The sequence below is a fragment of the Tachypleus tridentatus genome, chromosome 8, assembly GCF_004210375.1.
Source record: "Tachypleus tridentatus isolate NWPU-2018 chromosome 8, ASM421037v1, whole genome shotgun sequence".
Lineage (NCBI taxonomy): Eukaryota > Metazoa > Arthropoda > Merostomata > Xiphosura > Limulidae > Tachypleus > Tachypleus tridentatus.
In genome coordinates, this window is record NC_134832.1 from 111,663,514 (window position 1) to 111,690,337 (window position 26,824).

The following is a 26,824-nucleotide window of genomic DNA, read 5'->3' on the forward strand; positions in this document are numbered from 1 at the left end:
TTGCGTAAATTTTAACCCTCCTCCTTAGGTCAGTACTTGGAAGAAGCATCTTTGGCAGCAATTAGTGTTATGAGTCTTTTTGGATAGGTCTCTTGTACAATGAGATGGTGCAATTGATTCCTATTATTCTGGCAAAATTGCTCCAATTCTGACAAGTTCGTTTGGGATCATTAATGGACAATAATCTTGAACTGTTACCATAAAATTTCTATTGGATTTAAATCAGGACTTTGACTGGATTACCGTATAATATTTATTTTCTTCTTTTGAAATCACTTAAGTGCGGCTTTGGCCTTGTGATTCCACTCATTGTCCTGCTGAAATGTGAATTGTTGACCCAGTTTTAGATTCTTGGCTCACCCAAGCAGTTTTCCTTTAGGATGTGCTTGTAATTTGCACCATCTATTTTCCCTCAATTCTGACTAGCTTCTCAGTCCCTGCTGATGAGAAGTATTTCCATAACATGATGATGTGAACACATGCTTGACAGTTGAGATGGTATTGACCGGGTGTTGCACTGTGTAACGCTGTGAATTTAGACCCCAAAGCGCATTATTTGTCCCGTCTGACCATCAAATCTTCTGCTACATGTTTTTGTATCATTTATATGCTTTGTTGCAAACCCCATAGGGTATTTAAGATAATTCGTTTATCAGAAATGGCTTCTTTCTTGCCACTCGCCCATACATGCCAGCCTTGTATAGGAAGTGGGCTATTATCGATGTATGATCTCAGACATGAAATTTTACAATTTTTTCAGAGCCACTGTTGGCTTCACAGTAACATCCCTAGACAGTTTCCTGCTTGTTCAGTTACTTAGTTTGGAAGAATGACCTCATATGGGTAGTGACTGGGTGGTATGAAGCCCGTTACACTTCTTAATGATGGACTTCACTATACTCAAATGGATGATCAGCTACTTTAAAATTTTCTTATAACCTTCTTTTCATCCCTAGTTCTCTACCACTTTATCCATGCCATCGTTTGGAAAGCTCTTTAATCTTCATGGTGGGTTTATCCTAACAGATGCGTTTTTTTTAAATCAAGTTAAACCACTTTGAATACACAGGTAAGATACTATTACACTAATTTTGTGATCTTTCAAGTTAATCCTTTGCACATGAACTGACTTAGGGTTAAGTTAGCAAAGGGGTTGAGTACATATGAAACTGAGAGAATATTAAACTTTTCTTTGAAAATCCAAATTACTTACGTAATATTAGTGTTTTCTTAGCTTTTTCAGGTTGGAGAAGATTGTGTAAATTGTAAATATAAAATCCTATTTGAAAGTTTCATGACTCCATGCTCAGACGGCAACAAAATGTAGAGAAGTGAATGTTTGAAAACTACTGTAGTTATATCACAAACACTATAAACATGGTGTTTTAGGATAATTTTTTAATCGTTTAGGATATCGTTGGAAATGATTTCATTAATTTATATACCGAAGAAAGCTATATTTATTGTTTCTAAATTAACTTCTCTCGATTCAGTTATTAGAATCAATGAACTATACACAAGTTTGTGTATTTTGCGAATTAGCGTGTTTTAGTCAGTCACTAGCTAAAATGATTAAATATTTTAATTAACTTGCAAGGCACCTGTGTGAATATAAATACGATACCAATGAGCTTAAAATATTATTTATTTCTTTTTTAAACTTTTTTAAGTTTAGTTACCCCAGAATGCTTATGGCTGCGTCATTTTAGTTTTGTAAAGCAATTAGAATGGGTGGTCGTTATTTCGATATTTGTGTAACATTGACGAAAACGTTTAAATTAATTTGACGATGTTTTTATCACAAACATTTTTCATTTAGAAATACTTATGATATTCAATTAATTTCAGTAATGTTTTTCAGTGACTTTTTTTAACAGAACAAAAACCATAAATGCCGAAGCGAATAATTAATACTTTCACATCAAATAATAAGCTCAGGAAGCTCTCTTTATAAGCCATCAGTCTATTTGATTACAAATAAATTTTGCTGCAAAAATATCGATATTATGTGATTATTATTTAATCTTGTTCCACAGTCACATTGATTTTACATAACGTTTTGGGAAAAAACACTGAGAACTTTTAAAACTCGCTATTTCCTGAATAAAACAAGTCTATAATTTCTCTTTTTATATAATGATATCTTACCTTGAAAGCGAGACATTCTATGTAACCAAATTCATCTACAAATTAAAGAACATTTTATAACATCGTCCGCTGCTGTACTATTTGGTAATTAGTGCTACAGACGTGATCTGTTTCATGATTATTAGAATTTTATAAAAACACAATTATATGATCCAATCATTATCTGAATGAAAACGTTAAGAAGGTAGGTGCTAATAAGCTTTATGTCAAAAATATATTTTTTTTAATTAAATAAGGTTAATACAACTTAGTTCAGTTCATTTAAATATATATTCATTAGATACATATCAGTAAACGTCAATACAGACGCAGACGACAACTATAGGTATTTGAAATAGTGAGTGGAGCAATTCGAGATGTCTGTGTGTAATATAAAGTACTTAGATGTAATTCAAAATTCACCATTGCGTTCTTTTGCTTTTTGAATACCTAAATGGAGAAATAAAGATGGTGTACCACTGACGAACAACAACATCACATTTGGCACATCATCTTCATCACTTTGAAAAAATGAACACTCAATATTAATACTTGGTGTTTTATTTTTTTAAAATACATTATTACTCTCGATAGAGCATATTCCATGAGAACTCAAATAATCTTCATAGAATTCAACAAAACATCAGCTACGACATCATAATATAGCCACTTACAAGATTTGCATTGAAACAGCACAGGAACATAGATACAACTTATATAATATTTTTCAACACCATACATGGGACACTTTGTGGTTAACTGCAACATTTGTGAATCAGCAGTGGAACATTTATTATTATGAGTAGCATTTCCTTGTCTTCTTTACGTTGCACATAACACTGTTATCCAAGTTCTCATTTTTAAAGATGTTTCCTTCATTACTCTGAAGAGACTGTAGCGCTTTAAAATGTGTTAATATAAAAAAAATCTTGTGCTAGTTCGTTTCCTTTTTGTATTAGAGATACGTGTAATGTTTTTATGTATTTTAAGTACAAGAACTTGTAAATACATTTCAGCAAAAATGTTTCTAAGTCTCAAGTATTAATACATTTAATATCAAATTTGATCAAATAATGATTTAGTAAACATCATAATTCTTGTCAAAAATATATAAAAATGGTAATATAGACCAGGTACGGAATAACGATAAACAACACCATTACAGATGAAAAAATTCAAGCATTGGAAGCAATACTGAGTTTCAACGATATTTTGGGCTCTAACAATAACATAAAGTAGATTAAAGAGCCAAACTTATATCAATAAGTACGGAACCAAACATACACAGACACAGGTGTTTGTGACGAGAGGTGGCCTTACGATCTAAAACTCGTCTAATCTCTTCAAATAAATAACCCTTTCTGCAGCCTTTTGCTTTAACAAATATGTCAGAAAATATAAAGAGCAACCTTTCTTGTTTCTAGAAATAAAACAAAACTTATTTTAGGTTGTTTGTTTTTTTAATTTCGCGTAAAGCTACTCGAGGGCTATCTGCGCTAGCCGTCCCTAATTTAGCAGTGTAAGATTAGAGAGAAGGCAGCTAGTCATCACCACCCACCGCCAACTCTTGGGCTACTCTTTTACCAACGAATAGTGGGATTGACCGTCACATTATAACGCCCCCACGGCTAACTTATTTTAGAAACCATATTTTGAAAATCGTTTTAACCTTAGATTTTAATTGTTTGTTTGTTTATCTTGGAATTTCGCGCAAAGCTACACGAGGATTATCTGCACTAGCCGTCCCTAATTTAGCTAGTCGTCACCACCCGCCGCCAACTCTTGGGCTACTATTTTACCAAAAAATAGTGGAATTGACTGTCACTATATAACACCCCCACGGCTGAAAGTGCGAGCATGTTTGGTGCGACGGGGATTCGAACCCACGACCCTCAGATTACGAGTCGAACGCCTTAGCCCACCTGGCCATGCCTGGCCTTAAATTCTAACATCAGCGGTTCAGTGTCAAGTAAGTATCTTCGGATATTTAGATATATTTTATTTATACAGATAAACATGGTCACTCAAACACATATATATATTTATATGTATATACGAATAGTCTTCTGAGTAAGATTAAGAAAATATTTACAAAATCTGAAGAAGCAAACATCAAAACGTCGAAACGCCATGTTATTTAGGTACTATGGTACAGAAAATTAATATAATTTAATTAAAGAAAGCAAATAATACAAGAGTTTTTAAGTCTATCTGACGATAGCACTGCACACAAGTTGTATATGACAACTGTATGTAATCACACTATTGTTTAATTTCTGACTAGTGTATACCTAAGCGGAAGGTTTATTTTACTCTTGGTAAGTACATGCAATCACGAAAACCAAACGAATCGAAGGAACCTCATGGCCGTTTTCGGAAGTTGTTCTAATGAATTGGTTTGATTTTTTGTTCTTTTTAAGAATTTCTATGATTCCATTGGTTGGGTTGTGGCACTTTCAACTCTGAGATTAGAGTTAAGTGCCGTATTGTCACTTGAGAATTTGAGGACGTTTAAGAAGGTTGAAAATCCGTATTCTTCGAAGGTTTCTAAATTGGGTAAACTTTGTAAAAGCTGATTCTTTGTCCCTGCTTCGTGAGAGGGCGAATTTGAACTGCTGTTGTGTCGGCTGGAAGGTGAAGAAGATAAAAACAACGAACTCTGGTCGTTCACTAGACTGCTAAAAGAACATTCCGAGTCTGATGGACTGTTGATTCCATTGTAAGCCACGCAAGGCCGCAAATATCCGTCTCGAAACAACGACAAGTTTCGTGGTCGTGTAGATGATGTTAGTGCAATCGGTAATGTGGATTCTGGGCCCGATAAGTGCTGCTTCATTGGCCGGTGTTTAGGAGTGTTTTCACACTCTATATCACACGCTGTAAACCAATTAAATTCTTTGTCACGTTCAGAGTCTACTTGATATCTGACTCTATAATCATTGATCTTGAATTCTTGATCGATTGTTTCGTATTCATGATTTGGTCTGAAGTAGTAAATACTGGATGTCGCCTCGTTCCGTAATTCCTGCTTACGATTCGAGCATTTCCGACTAGTAGAAAGCGTTGAAGAAAAATAACCGTTCTCACTATTCAACTCTGAACATAATCCCAAATTCTTTCTCACTGATGTGTCTCGAACCACGTGATCATGAGCTAATCCCACCATGGGAATAAAAGGGAGATCTGCAAAATTGTATATAAGGACGTTTGAATGAAGTATACTTTGGAGAAAATAATAATTAATGTAAGTTTATAAATATTTTGTTTCATGTTGTTTTTTTCTTTACTGTATGACGCAAAAGTACAGAAATGGCTTCTAATTAACAAAGGTGTAAGAAATCTCACGTCAACACATCAAAGACTAGATGACTATTCAGGATAGCCAACTTATAACATTGTAGCTTCACTAATGGGTAGTTAGAAAACTGGCTGAATATAGAAGTATAATTCTTATAGCCACACTAAAATGTATAAGAAGAAAGAGAAAGAAATTTTACTTAAATACTATAACTTTTTATTAACAGACTTTGTTTCAACCTGCTACGCATGAGTAGAAGAAACGATTCGATACCTGGTGTAGTAGCATCCAAGATGTCGGCTTGGTTTTCCTTTTGTGGCTCTTTTATCAACCTCCACAACCCTTGAGTCAGCTGCGTGAAAATAGAGAAATCATCAACCTTTCTCAGAATCAAATGTAAGTAAAATTCTTGTTTTGTAATCACTCCAAAATTATATCGAAAGCTAAAGTTGAACCTAATTAGAATACCATCATGGGCTGACGGTTAGGGTGCTCGACTCACAATTTGTTGATCGTGAGTTTGAATCCTCTCACTGAACATGGTCGTCCTGAACCACCAGTTAAGTCACTCAAACTTTGTAACTGTAAAATCAACTTTTCTTTGGTAAAAGAGTAGCTAAAAAGTTGGCAGTGAAATACGATATAAGGTATGATTGCATCACATTGTGTTATAGCATTTCATACTTTCAATTTCATTCATAAGTATTCTTAGAAGCAATGAGTTCTAGGAAACTCAATTTTTTAAAAATTCCGAGATTTTTCTTAAAATAATGCATGTTGTTCCTTTGAAAATAAACTCAATAATGTCTAAGCAATATAAGTTACGTAAATATCATTAAAATAAACTGAAATATATATCGTAAAACAACATAAAGTTCTCAGAAAAATATATGGAATTTAAAAAGGGTTGTTTTTAAGCATTTCGATTAATATGGAAAAGGCAAACTTTTTTCTTTTGGTGTGAAGTTAAATATAAATCTACACAATATTCTAACAATACTCCGTCCACTACAGTTATCGAAATCTGTTTTCTAGCGTTCTAATTCCACAGACATACCACTGCGCCACTATGAGCTTACGGTTTTTTGTAAAAAAAAGATATAATTCCAAAAACTGTAAAACGTGGAAAAACGGGGAGTCATACAAAATTTCCGTGTAAAGAAGTAACACAGAATTCGACTGGATAACTTTCATATATATTTATAGTCTAGAAATAGTCAAGCAATATTATAACAGCATAAAATCAATTTTAAATTGCACACTATAAAGGTTAATTTATTCAAATTTAGAAAAATGGAATCTTTTAGTATTTGATAAATTCCGAGTACTTAAATGTAAACGAACGCGTTTAGGTTAGTAAAATAAAAATATATAAACAGGAACTCAACCATTTTATTGTGTACAAAATTTCTCAGAAGTTATCCAAATTAATTCGATCGTTGGTCATTTTAATCACGAATACTTTCACTACTTATAACTCTATTTGACATGTGACAAGATTTCAAATTTAAGGCTTAGTGACATGAACTACTCTCAGCTTTTATAACAATCGTGAATAGCGATTGCGAAGCCAGTTCTGGGTAACAAACTTAATTGCACTTTATAATAATAATGTTTCTGTTCCAGTGTTGTTTTTGGAATTACTTTTTCCATCGTTCATCGTGCCCAGTCCGAAGACCATGAGGAACAGTCAATCATAAACTTTACATTTCAACAAAATTCCCTCCGTCCTGTCGATATAAGTAAACTTTGGCTTACAACATCGCTTTTGAATAGATAAAAGACACAAAAGTCCATTGGAACTGCATCAGTCGGCTTATCATGTATATGGTTGAATGGGATTGCTGTGACATCAGTTTTTATCCATTTTTTAATGAAAATAATCACTGGTATCAAGGTGTGGCCAGAAAATTGTCAATTCTTGATTTATGAAACTTCAAGTTTTAATTAATTATCTTGCTAGTGGGTCAAACGGATGTGCCTAAGTTCATCATAGTGGCTTTTCGAGTTCGAGCAGTATCTTTATTTTTTTAACCACAGTTTTCACACTGCTAATAAAGATGTTGCTACGAATTGCTTTCTATCCTAAATGTTGTGTTTTAAAACCATTTATGCCTTCAAAGACTCTTTGAAATGTTAATAGTTTTGATTATACTTTGTTTAAAAGTAATGCTATATAAATATCTTTCTTTGGAAAAGGTTGTGAAATAAATATATCCAGTCATTAGTCTACCACAGCAGTATTATATTGTTTAAGCGTCAGATATTCGCTTTGAACTAAATGTGTAGGTATTAACATAACCACAGCCCTAATCTGCGACGATAGGCCATTTCATTGGCACAAGTAAACCATTATTTTACGAACTTCGATTAGAACGTTGTTTTAAATAAATGGATTAACATTCTACTAAAACACGACATCCAACAACAAACTGTAAAAGAAAAAAACTTTTAACGTACAAGTGTAAATAACAATAAGCTATACGTTACTCAAAATACAACAGAAGTATTTTGAAAGTTATCAGAACAAACAATTTACCCAGCATAGTAACAACTAATGTCAACTCGTACTGAACTCGAAAGACATAAAAAATGAGCATAGGACAATACAATAGTTTCTGTTTAGAACAAAGAAACATGCACAAGGAATTTGAAATCATCATATAAATAAAAAGTTTTATTAAGCCTCAGCTAGGTAAAGTAAAGAAATAAAGATTTAAAGGACAGTGAAGAAAGAAGCGAGAACAGTTAGGACTCGTTATCTAACTGTTTGCTACAAAAGGAAGCAAGTAATCATGCATAAGCTGGACAAATATACCTGCAGACAAGGAAGAAACAGTAGAAGGGGTGGGAAGAGCGAGAGTACCCACAGTGTGATGGCCACTGATGGCGTTAGGTGGCGGAACTGTCATCTGGCCATTGGTATGTACGTAGAGGTTGGACTGGCCATTGTGAGATTTGCGGCAACAATCACTTAGACATCGGGAACAACAGCGAGCTTTCGTTAGTTCACTCCTTACCTAATGTATTTAGATTAAAAATATTAATCATTTTAAGTTTACGATTTCCTATGATACAATACTGATAAACATCACTCAGTTAACGACAATTTCCAAATGACTCATTTATAGACAGATGGTTAATGACGCTTTTCATCCAATTTGATATGGATATTGCTTCGACAAATCATCATAAAATGCGGTATATCTAGATAACACCACAAGCTATTAGCGATTTCATAAAGTATAATATTACTTCACAAGATATCTGAGCACTTTTGAATCGAAGTATAGAGCGTCTTCTTTCACTTTTCGCGATGGAAAAGTTACATTTTAATTTGTGTACTTACAATCGTTAGGTACTATCAAGCACGAAACTGTAGAAACTATGAGAGATGAATGTGTTTATGTTTTGTGTTTATTGTACCAAAGGAGAATAACCTATGCATATTTTGTCTCGTAAGACAGAGGGATGTCTTGCAGTGCTTTCTCTTTGACAAATACTGTTAATGATATTGCATCAAGGTAAATTTTCAGTTGGTTCGTATGATATTTTACAATTCGATTGTTAATTTGTCTAAATCAAGAAAGATGAATAATGCTGTTAATATATTAAACATTCTCCTTCAACCTCAGTTATAATAAGTTTAGTTGTTGAGTATTTAATGTTGCTCTCAAGATTTCATCTGTTTTTGTAACTCAGTCATTTTTATTTTGTAACGGTAAACGGAAAAAAACAAAATTATTCTTTCTATTTTCTTCAAAATTTATTTTGAAACATCTGAAATAACGTATATTATCTTAAAATAAAAATGCATGTATGACAATCCTCAACGAGATGTTTACCCAAACAAGAAAATCGCAATTATTATTACATAGGGGTTTGCAAACGTTCTTTAATTTAGGTTTCACGCCATAAATCAATTGGTTATTAGTTATTATTGACTTGTAATGCGATACCAATTAGGCATGTGTTAATCTTGATTAATTCGTAACACTGGGGCCCGCTGTAAATTTCTAGTTATGCTAAATCATTGCATGCACGAACTGACAAAAATTATTAATCTTTCCAACGATCATCACTTCTAACTTGAGATTGTCTGCATCAACAACCTAACTCAGAACTATCTAAAATTAATATTCTCAGAATATATATGTCTACTTAATAGTAAGTATTTCCACACTAACAACACAAACAGTTTTATAATGCTGCTGCAAAGCCTGTATGAGTCAGTTGATGTAGTTCTAAGAAATCAGTGATGTCGAGAAACCCACTTGTTGAGAAATTTATATGCAAAAACGGCTCGTTTGGGTTGAGAAAAAATGTAAAATATTTTCTCAACCCAAACGAGCCGTTTTTGCATATAAAGTTCTGAGAAATGCTTTTTCATCCTGTCCTCAAGGAGTTCCCCGAGATGATCCAGTGTGTTTTCTGAGTGAGGTATCAATTATATTCACCTCTTAAATCGGTTTACGATATATTTTATTCAGAATTTTCAATGCCTTCTTGTTTAAGATAGGCCATATGGTCAGTAAATTGAAAGGATACTAACACTAATGAAAATGAAATCAGGTTCAATATCACCAGAGAGAAGCCTAACAATTATTGCCAGAATATTGTTTATATATGCTTCAAAATTCACTCCTACATCTAGGTATTTATAGATTGATACGTGCACTGCAGTAAATGACTCTCATAAGGGACCTACCATCTAATCTTTACATGTTCAACTGTCATGTAATCAGCATAGAGTCTATTATACTTCCTAAACGGATCACAATAGCCACCATGGGAATCAAAACAGCTTTTGGATTCATTTGTGAAGACAACCAGTCTCCAGCGACGTTCTATAATTTGTACGTGAATTTGTGATAGTGTGATAGTAATCTTGGTCTTATGACCAGATGATAATTTCTCAAAATGACTGGGTGTAACTTTGAATCTTACAGTATTGACAAAGAAGTTGTATCGAACCAGATTGCGAAGATGCTGGTCCTATATACCACTTCACAGGCATTTTATGACACTCTCCTTGACTACCTTATTGTCAAAAGTACAAAAATTGGACTATATTATAGAGACAACAGGAAAATAACCTTCTAGCCACTCTATTCTGAATCGTGTCAACAATCTAATCTCAAGTGATATCAGTCAGATATTTTCTTGATGCGAGATTAATCGAGGAATGAACTAAACAAAATTCAGCGTTTTGTTTGAATTAGAAGATTTTCCAAACAATCCTTGACCACTATCGATGTAAAATTCTTTCCAAGATGACCTTTTTTTACGGTAACAGAAAGGAACGTAAGAATATGAAACTATCAATGCCGATGTCCAATACGACAGCTGTCTTTATCAAAAGACAGATAGCCTATTGTGTAGCTTTGCCTTTAACAACAGAAAAGCCAAAATTATATTTGGTTTAGCCTAAAACCTTATATAACAATTGCCTGACCTTTAAAATATTTTTAAGAATATACTGCAAAAAAAATTTCAAATAAAGCATCAGTCGATAATTGCGTATCGTAATCTTAAATAAAAGGTTCAATCACCAATGATGCGTAAAACAAGCAATTTCTTTCTCTAAATTAATTTTTCTCAAATATTTAACAATTGTAATATACGTTTTTCAATGATACTTCAGTCTACTGCATGACTGGCAAACATTTATTAACTGTTTATGTAAACGTATGACGCGCCTATCTTTAACATGTTTGAATCTTATTGACGAAACAATACAGAAACAGATAGGATTAATGTCAGGTTTTTATGTATGGACTAGATTCTTCACAGTAGACGTCTGTGAAGGGTTGGTGATAAATTTCAACAATGAAAAAGAGCACACAGTCCGCTTGTTTTAAAATATTATATTAAAAAGTTAAACATGTTTCAAAACGTTCGTTACATTATTGTTTTCACAGTTGTATTTAAAGCTTTAAGTAATTAGCTCATTTTCTTCAAAGTCTAAACATTCTGAATCAGTCACTTTAGAACACAATTTTACAAGAAGAATTATTCTTCTGGCTTTGTTATTATAATAAAGACTGTGATAATTTTACTTTACAATCACCATTATATTGTTTGTTACCAAATTGTATCCAGAGCTTTAAATAATTATATCTTTTTGCTTAAAGTCCACGCAGTCTCGTACAATTACTTTATAACACAATTGACAGGAAAAATTACTCCTTCTCCACTATGTCATTACAATCCAATATGTGAAATATTTTAAAATCGTTATTATATGTTTGTTATGAATATATACACAATCACACAATCTAGAACTGTATTTCTAGCTATATTTTCGACTTTTTTCACACCGCAACAGAAGTCTAGAAAATTTCATACTCTACAAAATACTACAATGCAATAATACCCAATTGAAACAACGATAACAACTCAGAAATTTCTAGTAACATGACACAGTAAAACAACAATCACCAATTCATAACTATTGAAAGCACAACTTGTGATTAGCAAACAGTTAGTAAGCGAACTTGCAATAAACTGTTGCTTCTATATAAACTATCTAAATCATTACCCTCGAATTAAACTTAAAAAGAAATAGTCGTGTATATCTAACAATGAACAAAAAGTTAGAATTTCTTCAGCTGATACTTTTATCATACCTTGGAATTTCGGAGACATAATATGAATATGAAAAGACCCTGAAGACTGTTAACAGCTGTGAAGAGATACCCTGTCAAGGATGTTTTACATAGAAGAAACCATTGAGCTAATCCCAATGTTAGGCTCAGCAGGAAAAGAATACAAACAATGTGCTGACACCACGATCTGAAAAAAAAAACCAACAACAACAAATATTGTACATACATTACAATCTATCATATATTTTAAACGTAAATATTTTGCTTTGTTGTATTTTTTCCTAATTTAACAAGCTTCATAAATCATATTAGCAATTTATTAACACTGATAAGTTATAAAATAGCGAAAAAGAATAAAATGAGCTTGATAATGGTTCTTGTGTTGCTTAAAATTGTTTAAATCTAAGACACGTTAATTATCCAAACGATATCGTTTTGAGAATTTATTTAATGCCATGAATATTATAGGAACCAAATATTCATTCAACTGTTTACATAACCTGAGAGTGTACATTCATTTAACCACTCTCTTTAATCTAAGAACATCCATTTTTTGAAACTTTTATTTATCTTTGAAACACACACTTATTCAACCATCTACCTTTAATAGGATTTTCCGTAATCCAACCATTTACCTGTACATAAATTCAGTCATCCATCGTATCTGAAAACATGCAACCTGAAAACTCCTCTCCTTTTAACCAAGAAGTCAACACACACAGAAGTTGCACTGCTTTTAAAAAGAGACCCAAAACTCAAACGCTTTCGAATAGTTTATTATTGTTTTCCAGAAGGATAAGGAATACTATTTCCTGAAGAAGAATAGCGAACTATTCGAAAGCGCTCTATTTTTGGGTCTTTTTTTTTTTAAGTATTCTTTTGACCACCCGCCTTACTTTGGAATATTCATCTATTCAACAATGCAACAAACCTAAAATTATGTTTCAAAAACCTATCTTACCAACGAACACGCATTCCATTATATTTTCAGCCAAACCTTGTAACACCCATGTATTAAACCGTATTATAAACTAATTAAATGTTTAATGCCTTCCTGCAGTGTAAATTATAACAGATCATAGACATTAAATTTAAGGTCGATGTGTAATACATTTTTTGAACTTAACTATAACAAGATAAACAAAATATTTACCCATACACACATGATATATTTAACAACAGCATTAAAAACTCAAAATATGAATACATATATGTGTGTGTTTAAAAACTTTCTTTACTAAACCAACTTTCTTAACAATATTCACTGACAGTATATTTCAAGAACGCTTTCAGTTTTTCACTGATGTTATAAATAGTTGGATTAAGTACTTTTTACTCAATACACCAATTCTGAATTTCATATCAGCATTCTTTTGTGTTAGTCGATGACCATATACAGAGACACGATTTTAAAAACAGAAAATTTCGTTTATTGAGAGAAAAGAGACAATTATGGAATGAAAACAAACACTTAAAACCTGAAGAAAAGTGCACTGAAACATAACACCTAATGAAAACAGATGAATCAAAACATAGTATTCTGTTGGTTTGTTGTCACTACATAATTATAATACATGTTAATCTTAAAGATGCGTGAAGAGGATTTATCACTAAGAGAAAGACGTAATTACAAACCTCAGAAAAAAAGTGAAATCGGAAATGTGACAAAATAAATGTTTTCCATATATACGGTAGACTTTTATCAATCTCAAGTTAAAACACATGAGAAGCTCGAAGCTATTTTTTTTCTCCAGCTTCAAAACATAAAAAAAATCACATCTTTATGACGAGAGCTTAACACATCGAAATTATTTTCATTGAGATAAAATACTTCTCAATGATACAAAGGTAAGTATGCAGCTTTTGAATGGAAGTTTGAGAGGATTAGTTTTCTTTCGGGAGAATATTTTAATTATATTCAACTGTTAAGAGAATGGTTGTGCGCATGAGATATCTCTCTGTCAAGCCACGTGTAAACAGCAGTAGAGGGAAGCTTATGATGACTCTTGACAAACTTTCTCTTCAATCAACGGACACAGATATATTTGTGTAACTAAACGACTGATAGTTTGTCTTTTCCAATTATCCGTAACGAAAATCGATGCGCTGTCTTTGGAAGGTAATCGTATCAATGATGGTATTTCCTGTACAAACAGAGCCACGGGAAAGCAAGCAAACATCGCCGTTATAAAACAAAAAGGTGGGTCTCGTCTTCGACGAGAGAAAGAAAGAGACATGCAGCAAAATTAGAACAATATAAACAATGTACCATCTGCGAATTTTATTATTTGATTGATAGTTTATTTTCATACCAGTCCTCTCAACTGTTTATATTCTGTTCATTTTATATAACTGGTTCGATAGGAAAGTAAACTGGTATGGTGATTGTAACGAATCTACTTTATATATTTATTTTATATCTATCTTTGTTTTAGTTTATATATTTTTTGAAATGCATGTAACCTATATTGTTCAATGTGTATGGGGAAATCCCCTGTTCTCTAAACTTGTAGAAGATTCTCGAACGTGAGATTCAAAAATGTACGATGTGTGTATGTAAAATGCTACTGATTGACAGTATTGTTGTAAAGTGAATTTTTGAGAATTTCGCCTAATGAGTATAACAGGCACCCATCTCGACATGCGAGGAGACATTTTAGTATTATGTTGGGTCGCTACACTCAGTACTGTTTGTAAGTTTGTAAAACTCTTGTATATAAGCTATTATTCGTAATTATAGTTACTATAAATTGTATTTGTTGTTTGTATATTAGAATATATTTGTGTTGAGAAAGAAAAAGTGTGCATCGTTCTCGTTGACAAATATAAATTTGATACATGTTGACATTCAAATAACTTAAAATGTCCACTTATTTAAAATAGTAATACGTAACGTACGTAACATAATAAATTGAAGACATATAAAGTAATAACAAAACAAAAAGATGTTTTTAAGATATAAGATGCTAAAACCTGTTAATGTTTACTATATGTTTAGGAATTAGTGTACTTTGCTCCTAATTGTCCATGGATCATTATATTAAATAACAAGTTTTGAACTAAATAAGTTTTATGGAATATTAGTAGAAATAAACTCAAACAAAACATGGTTCGTCAACCACTAGTAAATGTTGGAGTTTGCGAAATGGCTTGGATGTTTCCTCAAACTAGTTTATGACGTATTTTTCGTACATTTACAGCACCAACTTTCTTTCACAATACACCAAATAAACAAATTCAGAATTTTGAGGTGTAACTAAGCAAAGTGGGCTATTAAAAAGAAAAGACATTGTAACGTTTGGAGTCATTATTTTATTGTTCTTATGTTTTCTCAATATAGGTCAGTGTTACAGAAAGACCTATCAAAATTTTTGATACAAAGTTTTAAAACATTTAAATAATCTAGGCAAAAGTACAACGGTTAATAAATAATAAAAAATAAGAGATCTTAAGTTTTTATCAGAACAAAGATTTATGATAATCTCAATACATCAAATGTGATATACACATTTTAGAGTAAATGAACCTCATTATTAACCAGCCTATTTTAAGAGAGTGAATTGAAACGAAAACATTAAGTAAATCTATTTGTAATACAATGTTTATATATATATATATATATGTGTGTGTACAGGGCCTCTATAGTACAAATTTAACGCTTGAGCTACTATTTTGCACTTTTATCAGGTTACTGATCATTGTCTATATGATGCAAATTTAATTTTTTTAAGCAAGTTACGAACAGTAATAACATGCACTAATGTCAATCAGTGCCAAATTTAGTGTCCGCCTTCGGAGAATCCCCATAAAATGTTTTCGCGAAATACCTGAATTTCCTAAGGGATTGGGTGAAAAGTTTTACCTTTTTGTAAACATCGGGGCAGAAGCGATTCGTTTGACACCATTTAAAACCTGAAAAGTCCAGCAGTTTAGGGACAGTTACGTGACACATAGACACTGAATCATGTTTTATAGATTTGCTTTCTTTGCATTTTTTTGGTAAATAATAGTTATGAAAAACTTCTGTAAACTATTCTATGATATTCTTAAATAAGTAGGGTTTTATCATTTTTGATAATTTTCTGATTAATAATAATATATTATTTTTAGAAAACTTAACACTTATACAGAAATTGTCTTAAATAATTATCGATATTAAACTATTTTTGAGCATGAAAGGTGGACGAAATTGTAACGTAAATAATATAAAATTGTGAGCTGTACACACTGACCAGAATTTCATCATTTTGACCTAATATAAAGGATAAGGATGATGAGTAACAATCACTTTCTACAATGAAAATCACGAAATTAAAATGGTTAGTGTTTCTACATAATACATAAAAATATATTCCTGTATTAAAACCAATAGACTGTCTGCACAATAATGTTTTTTTTGGAATTTCGCACAAAGCTACTCGAGGGCTATCTGTGCTAGCCGTCCCTAATTTTGCAGTGTAAGACTAGAGGGAAGGCAGCTAGTCATCACCACCCACCGCCAACTCTTGGGCTACTCTTTTACCAACGAATAGTGGGATTGACCGTCACATTATACGCCCCCACGGCTGGGAGGGCGAGCATGTTTAGCGCGACGCGGGCGCGAACCCGCGACCCTCGGATTACGAGTCGCACGCCTTACGCGCCTGGCCATGCCAGGCCTTGTCTGCACAATACGCCGTGGCGGGCGTATAATGTGGCGGTCAATCCCACTATTCGTTGGTAAAAGAGTAGCCCAAGCGTTGGCGGTGGGTGGTGATGACTAGCTACCTTTCCTTTAGTCTTAAACTGCTAAATTAGGGACGGCTAGCACAGATAGCCCTCGAGTAGCTTTGTGCAAAATTCCAAAAAAACCAAAAAAACAAATAATTAAATCAGGAGAACTTATCTATACTTGCTTGATACTGTTTTCAGAAGTTTTCTTTATTAAAGTGACAAGTATTTTTAAATAGATAATCATAATTGATAGTTTATAAGTAATTGTATCTTGTAAACTAAAGGATGCGCTGTGCACTAAATTGGCCAATACTCCTATATAAGTATACCTAGGAATCTGACAATTCAATCTACAACAACAACAGATTCGTAAAAAACAAACATCCAATACAAAAACGATATCCATTCATAATTCATTACAGTCCTTGATTTTTGGTACTTGTTCTGAAAAGAGGGGAAATCCCTAAAACCGGGCGCTTTGAAAAAGTGATCCTTCCTCTAAACGTAAATGGTAAAGCTACACGGACTTTTAAAATTTTAATAAACATTTGTTCCGAAATGTAATGTAATGTAGAAACTTATTTTTTGTATTCCAATTCTCAAGTTTATGAGATTGATTTCAAGCATTACATAAATATAAAAATATTATTGATGAGGAACTGTTAAATAACCAATGGTATTGAAACAAGATAATAGCTTTGAGTACATACGTGTTAAACGCTTTTCTAACATGTTACTGTTTTTCTTTCTGCAAATGAAATATATAAAAAGAAAATAACCTCGCTTACCTTAAATTAACTAATTTTGACTGTTCTTTATTTTTGCAGGTTATTGATCTATCGATTCTTCGACAAACTTTTGCAGTTACGATACATAAAAATGTAAAAGATACCTGAAATCAAGAAAAGAAAGTTGTTTAAGTGTGTTATGTTGACCGGTGCAAATCAAATATCAAGTAACATTTACCAACTAGCTGGTATACCGATAGACAATACGGTAACTTAAATTGATTAGCAGATGACATTCTTGCACTTTTAACAAATACAAATTATCATTGAATATTAGCGCTATTGAACAATATTTTGGTTATTTAATTATGTATGTCCTACAGAACATATATATGCATACATTAGAATTATGGACTTTAGAACATTTCATGTGTTTTGCACTTTCAATTTCTAGCACAAACGAAAAAGCGAAACAAAAACCACAATAGTTATATATTTTTAAACAACAATGAGTACATAATAACTTATAAGAACTTTAATATTATATTAAACATAATCATAATTATAAGACACGTATATTTATTTTTTTCTATTTATGAAATCTAGATTGCATTTTATTTCTAAGAATATCTATTATGAGATACACAGGTTAATAGTTTCTTTTCTTTGTTTTTATACATCTGACTCGAAACAACTTTAATGTTCCTCTGCTAAAATTGTAGAAACATGGCGTCATAAAATAGCCGAGTGTAAGCTAAAATATTAATTATTATAGAAACGTTGATAGATTTATTTTAGTTTCTCGGAGTTATATAGAACCGAATTTTATGAGGTTCTCCGATCATACAAAAAACAAAACAACGATGTAGATGAAAATAAACATATGTTAAAAAAAATCAAAGAGCCGGTATGAAGATAACCAGTTATGGTTGTGATGAATTAGATACTTATATTAGAATCTATCTGAGTTCCATTACTGCAACATTAGAATCTATCTGAGCTCCATTACTGCAACATTTGATATTTTTGAAGAACGATGTTCAGTTTATTTCATCATGAACAGAAAGGCTCCAGAAAACCAGAAGATAAATAGCTGTCATCGAGCGACAACAGTAATCTTGAGCAATATAATGAATTAAAATATGCTAAAAGTAAAGCTAATGAATAAAAACAATAATTTAAAGCTTACTAAGACACAAACAAGAGCAGGTCCCACAAATCCAAAGATAAAGTAGTTGTCTATTTCTAACCAGCAGTAGGACTTGGTACCATACGTATGGGGATTGATGATAGCACAAACACCCACAGATATTAGAGGTAAGCCATATCCTGAACAGTAATACAACCTCCAGCGACGCCTAGCGGAATCATTGTAATTCTTCTTTTCCAAAGACGTTAGGAGTAGCTGTAGGGACTCTAGTAACATCCATATGAAAGCAGTTAAAAATAAATAGTGTAGTAATCCAGCTACAACACCACATATGATTCTGCTCGTCACTTTATTAATTCCTCCAACAAAAACCACTTCAGAAACAACCAAACAGAAACAGGTGTTTTTCTGAATCACGTGCCGATCATCTTTTACGCCCCTGAAAAAGTAAAAGAAACTAATTCAAATGTTATTAAAAATTAGCGTTGTTTTCTGTTGATTATTTTCATTTGTATATAAATACAAAAAGAAAAGGGTTAAAAACTATAGAAAACCTTTAATGGGATACAAATATTAAACAGAAAAACCAGTTTCCACAAGAACGCATAAGGTCACACGTTTTCAATATGGCCATTCGTCGTTTAATTCAGAACACTTCTCTAAATTATAAGTTCTATGGATTTCAAATAATTAAGCACACGTTTACCTGAAAACAACTGATATAGAGCTATGATTTTAAAATAAAATTTTTGGCCGTCTAAAATGCAAAGCTCAACTAATTCAAGATTTAATAAACCAAAAGTAGCAGTCAAACACGTGTGTGTTTTTCTTACAAAAAACCAGATCAGGCTATCTGCTGAACCCATCGAGGGATATCGAACCCCTGATTTTAGCGTTGTAAATCCATACACTTACCGCTGTACTGACAGGGGGCAGTCAAACACCATAAGTAATTTTATTAGGTAAGTATGGCTTTATTTCTAACGTCTTAAAATCACACCTTTATTTCTTCATGTGATTATACCAGCTGTACTTACTTTACATTTCTATTCACATCAGTATGAGTACAGTTATAATAAACTAGATGAAAACCTTCAGTATATACATATCAACATCGTGTTGTAAAATCTGTTCATTGTTTATTTAGGTTTTTATTTTAGTTTTTTGAATTTTGCGCAAAGCTACTCGAGGACTAACTACGCTAGCCGTCCCTAATTTAGCAGTGTAAGACTAGAGGGAAGGCAGCTAGTCATCACCACCCGCCGCCAACTCTTGGGCTACTCTTTTACCAACGAATAGTGGGATTGATCGTAAAGTTATAACGCCCCCATGGCTGAAAGGGTGAGCATGTTTGGTGCGACCGGGATTCGAATCCGCGACCCTCAGATTACGAGTCGAACGCCTTAACCCACCTGACCATGCCGGGCTTCGTTGTTTATTTATTGAATATTTCCTACTCACATTATGAGCCTTAAAAATTACAGCAATAAAATATTACACTGGTTAAAGAAATGCTTCGTAGACTGTAAAAAATAACTTTATTTCAGTAGGAAATTGGTCATGCTATTAACCCTGTCCTGATTTAATAAGATCCCACCAATCTTAACACTTCATAAGTGTTTCAGTATAAAATAGCCTACACATATATTCGTTAAAATGTGAAATTTTATGATGATTATTTTGTTTTATCTTTATTATATTTTTGTAGAAAACTTTTATTCTCTAAAGTTTCAACAAGGTAAAGTATACATGAGAAGAAGTCCTGCAGGGCGAAATATGTATCCTTGAAAAAAACCAGACACACTGGTGCGTGAATTTTCAATTTTACAACTACTGTGTAGTTCAAACAAATGCTTTAGTTCTACCAATTTATGGTTGAGTGACCAAGTTTTCAAACACAAAACTTATCAAAAGTTAAACCCAGTTTGCCATATATCACAGAAAGAAACTTACTGGTCGTATATGTTAAGTATAAAAAAGAGTAAGAAGAAAAACTTACCTAATAAGATGGAGAGTTATAAAAGTAACCAATAAGAAAAATATAGCTATTCCACAGCCTACTATCGTCACTATTTCAACAGTTAATTGATTATCCTCTTCTATCTGCAAGTAACAAATTCAGTCCACGTTAATAATGTTCAACATAAGTTGATGAAACTGTAAAAAATAAATATTGTAACATATTACTCGTAGCGGTGATATATTTTGAATAAATGAACGCAGTGCTGACAGTTCCTACTTTAAAACAAATAGAAAGATAGATACCTTGTAGGGAGAAATATCCATGATTAAGGCAAAGTTTGTCAGATGGTTACAAGAACACTTTGTATGTGACTTATTTGTTTCTCTTATCCAACAGCCTTCAGGAGACCAGCGCCTAAAATAAAACCAAAACGAAATGCAGTAGTATTCATTCAGAAAATGATTTTAAAACTTTGGTTTTAGGATTTTAAAAGGATATCAGTTTTGATACTTGTTTTGTTGCTTAAAACCTTATGATACTTTGAAATGATTTTTTGTTTCGTTCGGATAACTGCACAGAGTTTTCTGTGTGTTTCTTTAAGCGTAGAAATAAACAATAGGATATCTCCCCTGCTCCCTCGAACCCCAGGGGTGTTAATATTATGTACTAAAAGGCTAAAAACTTGTCATTATGCCAGCAAGGACTATTTGCACAAAGCTGTAGAAGAGTTGTATGAGTTTGTCATTCTTAATTTTCAACTGATAAACTAGATTAGAAGAAGCTGCTTAACAGCCCTAGTTTTCAAATCTTGGGGTACTATAATCGAATAGTGGAATTTGACGTCAACTCTAAAAACTCACCCGCGAATTTAAGGTGCGATGTCAGAGTGCAGTGCATTGATTAGTTTGCCAGACTAAAGATCTCAGGTTTGGTGTCTAGCGTCCTCTTACCGTCAGATAATAATAATAACCGTGTACCACTCTTTAAGGCCGTGAGTGCATTATAAAAATAACGATCAAATAGTACTATCTGGTGGAGTTGGTAGAGGGTGGTGTTGGCATTCTGTCTTCGCTCTGGTCTATCACTTCAAAATTAAGGACGTCCAACAAAGATATCCTTTGTGCATAATTTAATATACCAACCCTCGAGTATACTGTCCGGTAGCTAACTACGAAGCCACGCCCGGCACTATATGAGATGAAATTTAATACATGGAAACAGAAAATGCATAGCAAGGTTTATAATTAGGCAAAGTGTATATTTTTGTATTTACTTTTATTACCACAAGTTTTCACATCGAACAATAGTACAGAATGTAATTATTTTGGTTCTCATTTAATATCATTAATATCGCATGCCATTTTGTTAAAAGAAATGATAATTAGGCCTAAGATCAATGCGTTCAGCTCAAAAGAACATTTGATCTGTTATACAGATAGGTCGGTTGATCTCTGTTCGTTCCTCTTTAATTGCTCATCTGAGTTGATGAAGGACGATTGTTTTATCAATTGTATTCGTTTCTTTCATCATTTTATTATTTTTATTGGCAACGCCTCATTGTTTGCTTGTTATTGGGTTGAAAGTCTGGGAACAAAGTAACTTATTTAAGTTTAAGTTTATTTTTCTTTTAATCAACAACACATCAGCACAAAACCATAAAACACTGTAGGATTTATTCTTAGCTTTGAAAAGTTCCTTGGAATATTTTTATTGCTCTGTCTTTGCTGTTTAGCGCAAAGCTTTCCAATGAGCTATCTGTGCTCTACCCCGTCGCATGTATCAAAACCATTTTACATAGTTGTTAAAGCAGACGTATTGAGTTTAAGGATAACAATTGAAAAACATGTTTAGGTTCTCTGAGCGGTCCTTCTGTAGGAAGTTCACGTGCAGACGTGGTTTGCTTGGTATTTGTATATGGCGTGCTATATAAAGGTATGTTCGTGTCTGTGTATACGCGTCCTTCAGCCTCTATAATAGTAAGCCTATAAAGACATGTTATCAGAGTACTTAGGTTTAATGCTTGTGACGTAATATATTTTAGTGTAAATGAAAACTTTGTAGTCTAATTTTTCTACAGAAAACGTGGCACATTTTTCGTCTGATTTAAGTAGAAATAATGTCAGAAAAAGATATGTGCACTTTATAGAGACGTGTGCTGTCGCTATGGTGGCATAATAAAAAAAAAACTATCTAACGCTGGCGTGTCTATTGACAGGCGAAACTAAATTTATATAGAAATGACAAGTTGAACCCGCAAAATTCTTAAAGATAAACTGTTTTTTTATTCACTTTATTTCTGGAAAAAAGCTAAGTAGGATAAACATTTCTGACACTCATTATGTTCCTCAGAGTAAAATATCGAAAGGAAGGGGAAAAAAAACAATTCCGATTGCCAATCACACGCAGCAAAACTGTTGCAACAAGGGCGACAGAGTGAGACTCCACACGAAACACGCTTTGACAGCCAACGAAAAAGACAAGGTGCTAATCGTGAAGCCGAGATTGAGCAAAATTGGAAATTTTCGCAGAGATGGTGTTCGCAAGAAATATCAAAAAAACACGAAGCCTTCATCGGCTAGGAAATAGAGAAAGATATCACTGATAGTGAGATTGTGTGTGTGCCAACTAAACACTAAATCTAAATTTTCATTTATTTTCTTTAATTTTATGTTCTTAAGCCTTTTATGTCACACTAAACATGATCATTTCACATATATTCTTAAATGAAAAGGGACATTTTGATCCTTTATGTTTAGAAATAACTAAACATCAACCCTCTGTTCAGATAAAACCCGAGTAACGCCGAGTAAGAACGGCTAGTCATGAATAAATAAATTTTGATCAGACACATTATGGGTAGATTCATCAATTTTATATGTATCGTACGTGAACGCACTGTGTATAGATATGTCATGTATAAGCACATTATATATTTATTTCTTTTGTTTGTTTTTGAATTTCGCGCAAAGTTACACGAAGGCTATCTGTGCTACCTGTCCCTAATTTAGCAGTGTAAAACTAGAGGAAAGGCAGCTAGTTATAACCACCCACCTCTACATTTTAGGCTACTCTTTTACCAACAAATAGTGAGATTGACCTAACATTATCACGCCCCCACGGCTAAAAGAGCGAGCATGTTTGGTGTGACAGGAATTCGAACCCGCAACCCTCGGATTACGAGTCGAGTGCCTTAACCACCTGGCCATGCCAGACCTCGCACACCATATATAGATACAGTAGTCGCACCATGTATATACATGTCATCTTTATATACGTATCATATGTAAACGTCCTATGTATAAATCCAACAAATATATATATATAAATAAACGTCTTACCTCGTACTAAACTCCAAATAGACGCATTGTGGATTGGTAACGTTTTCTTCCTGAAAATAAAAGAATCGCGCGTGTAAGTTCGTCTTTAAAGATTTAATGAGAAGGAATGTATTCTAGTCAGTGTTCATTTCCGTAACATAACAAGATGTAGAAAGTAGAAAGCACTAACCAAAGTTCGTGCGACGGTTGCTAATAATATAGAAAACATCTAGAGTGAAAACAACAGTTCGTACTTATCTTTATTGTAAAGTCTGCCATGTAAATATCTCTGGTTGAGCAATTTTTCAATATTTTTGTTTCTTATAAATAATATGATATTCTGATCTTAAATTTAAAAGGGTTAAGGACCCCACTTTTGTTTTAAAAACTTATGTTTAAAAGTAGTCTATTTAATCTTATATCGTGTGTCTATTGCACGCTAAAATAAATATTTTTTTCCTCCAAGAAATTTTAATTTAATAAACTTAAACATGAATAACAAAATAGACACCAAACAGAAGTTAAAGTCTAGAGGAAAATTTAATATCAAAAACAACTTTTGATTTTTGAAGTTTGTTTTGAATTTCACGCAAAGCTACTCGAGGGCTATCTGCGCTAGCTGTCCCTAATTTAGCAGTGTAAGACTAGAGGGAAAACAGCTAGTCATCACCGCCCACCGCCAATTCTTAGGCTACTCTTTTTTTACCGATGAATAGTGGTAAATCTACTCTCTTGCTTTATAAGAAATATAGAAATAAATGTTTGCCATTTACTTTTTTACTTTTTCAAAATATATGGAAATAAAAAATTACCATCTAGTTTCTTGCCTTATATAATATATAGTAATAAGAGCTTGCTGTCTACTCTCTTACCTTATAAAATATATAGAAATAACTAGTTTCTCTTACTTTATAAAATATCAAGAAATAAATATTTGCCCTCAAGTTTCTTACCTTATAAAGTGTAAAAAAATAAACGTTTGGTATATACGCTCTTTTTTTATAAAATGTATAAAAATAAATGTTGTCTATTCCCTTATCTTATAAAATATATAGAAATAAATATTTGTTGTCTATTTTCTCACATTATAAAATATTGAGAAACAAATATTTGCTGTCTGTTCCCTTACCTTACAAAATGTATAGAAATGAATATTTAGTATTTACGCTCTTTCTTTATAAAATATATAAAAATAGACACCATTTCGTTAGTTACATATTCTCTTGCTACGATTTCTGGCAAATCTATAATAAACAGCTTTATTCAATTGAAAATTAAGGTTTATTTTTTAATTATCAATTAGCTTGATGACTACCTGTAAGTGTTTCAGAATAATGGTCACAGGCTTGTGAAGTCGTACCATTCGATACCGATCAATAGAGGCGCTGAGAACACGTGAGTTGATTATTTGTGTTTTAGTGATCATCATTGAATTCTGGGTGTCATCAAAGTTGGTAGAAACAGAAAAATGATCCTCAAGAGAAATAAAGTCCTGAATGTTTTTGTACGCTACGAAAACAATTTCCACACGGCCTAATCGAGGAATATAGACACATAAATGTAATAGAATGTATACATTATTCGTGATAACTACACAAATTTTAAGAAGACATAATCAAATGATAATACGTTCTAGTTCCTACAAAGATGACTTGATATTCTGCTTTCATGAGATGCAGTTTAGTACCATATTTTTCTTACATGTCAATACATTTAATGACAATCTTTAATTTAAAAAATATGTTTCTATCTTTCCAAACAGTTGTTGAAAACACACTATATTTAGCTAGGTTGTTGAATGGATCAAGCATTCTGTACGAAGCACATTTCATAGTTTAATTTTCTGAGATTTTTCAATTTTTTGTTAGAAAAATCCTGATGAAAACAGTCTTATAAGATTCCATAAAAATTATTCTATAAAACTTTATAACTTGTTGTTCTTGTTCTTCTTACAACTAAAAAAAAGTTGATAAACCTATCTAGGAATCAAAATTAGATTAAGTGACTTTTAGATAAAAACTACTGTCAGAAAAAAAAATTACCGTTTCTTCCACTTCCGACTAATGCTTGGGCTGGTAGTAATATGACGTCATGGATTGGAACCCAACTTGTTCCCTCTACTTCCTCTCTGAGAGGGAACTCTACGGTCGATATTGACCAGGTCTTCACGAGCCGAATCGAAACCACTGAGGAAAAGTAAAAGTTTGAAGAAACTTATTCATATGTTCTTATAAGGAAAAGTCAGAAAGATTTTATACACATTAATAATTTAAAGTATTCGTTGGTAAAAGAGTACCCCAAAAATTGGTGGTGATGAATGGCTGTCTTGCCTCTAGTCTTTAACTGCTAAATGATGTACGGATAGCGTAGATACCCCTCCTATAGGTTTGCGCGAAATTAAAAACAAACAAACCTTTAATGCCTATTGAAGTAGTTAAAAGTATTAAAAGATGCCATGCAAAGATTGATATGCAATTGATCTTCAGACTTTCAATTTTCAGATTTTTAGTTTGTTTAAGATTTTTTAAAATCCGTTTTAACAGGAGAAATCAGCAATAAAAAGATGTGAACTGTAATTTAGAGTATGATTGTAGCGCTTGTCGCTGGAGCAAAGAGAAAATACAAAAACAAGTGTAAGCTTTTTTTGTTATATATATTGTTTTATATAGATTGTCGAATCTTAGTTAATGAGCTTTGTATCTTAATTTCTTCAGATGACGACTTAAAACTAGTTTTTATCGTATTTTAAGTGTGTAAAAACAAAGTTTTTATCGTATTTAAATATGTAACCAAACCTGCTAAAAAGATGGTCAAACGTAAGACTATAAATTCTATTTTAACCTTTGAGAACAACTTTATTCCTTATTCTATGAAACCTTATCCTTAAAATTTTATTAGAAAGTAATATGTACTTATATTA

At 32.5% G+C, this 26,824-nt stretch overlaps 1 protein-coding gene across 2 annotated transcripts in view; it reads right to left on the minus strand.

Annotated features, from left to right (window-relative positions):
- Window positions 1-2,672: 2,672 nt before the first annotated feature.
- The window catches only part of LOC143223213 (adhesion G protein-coupled receptor L1-like), a 44,796-nt gene continuing 20,644 nt past the window's right edge, over window positions 2,673-26,824 (minus strand). Inside the window, exons 8-18 of one of the 2 annotated variants that reach the window (XM_076450836.1) lie at window positions 25,947-26,090; window positions 25,220-25,437; window positions 23,926-23,975; window positions 20,890-21,001; window positions 20,624-20,727; window positions 18,664-19,063; window positions 17,535-17,638; window positions 12,055-12,220; window positions 8,244-8,445; window positions 5,699-5,777; window positions 2,673-5,310 (exon numbers count right to left, since the gene is read on the minus strand). In XM_076450836.1, coding sequence (XP_076306951.1) covers window positions 5,274-5,310; window positions 5,699-5,777; window positions 8,244-8,445; window positions 12,055-12,220; window positions 17,535-17,638; window positions 18,664-19,063; window positions 20,624-20,727; window positions 20,890-21,001; window positions 23,926-23,975; window positions 25,220-25,437; window positions 25,947-26,090 — 1,616 coding nt within the window. In that variant the 3' untranslated portion in view covers window positions 2,673-5,273. The remainder of the gene's footprint in view (window positions 5,311-5,698; window positions 5,778-8,243; window positions 8,446-12,054; window positions 12,221-17,534; window positions 17,639-18,663; window positions 19,064-20,623; window positions 20,728-20,889; window positions 21,002-23,925; window positions 23,976-25,219; window positions 25,438-25,946; window positions 26,091-26,824) is intronic. The other variant, XM_076450835.1, reaches the window with a different exon arrangement.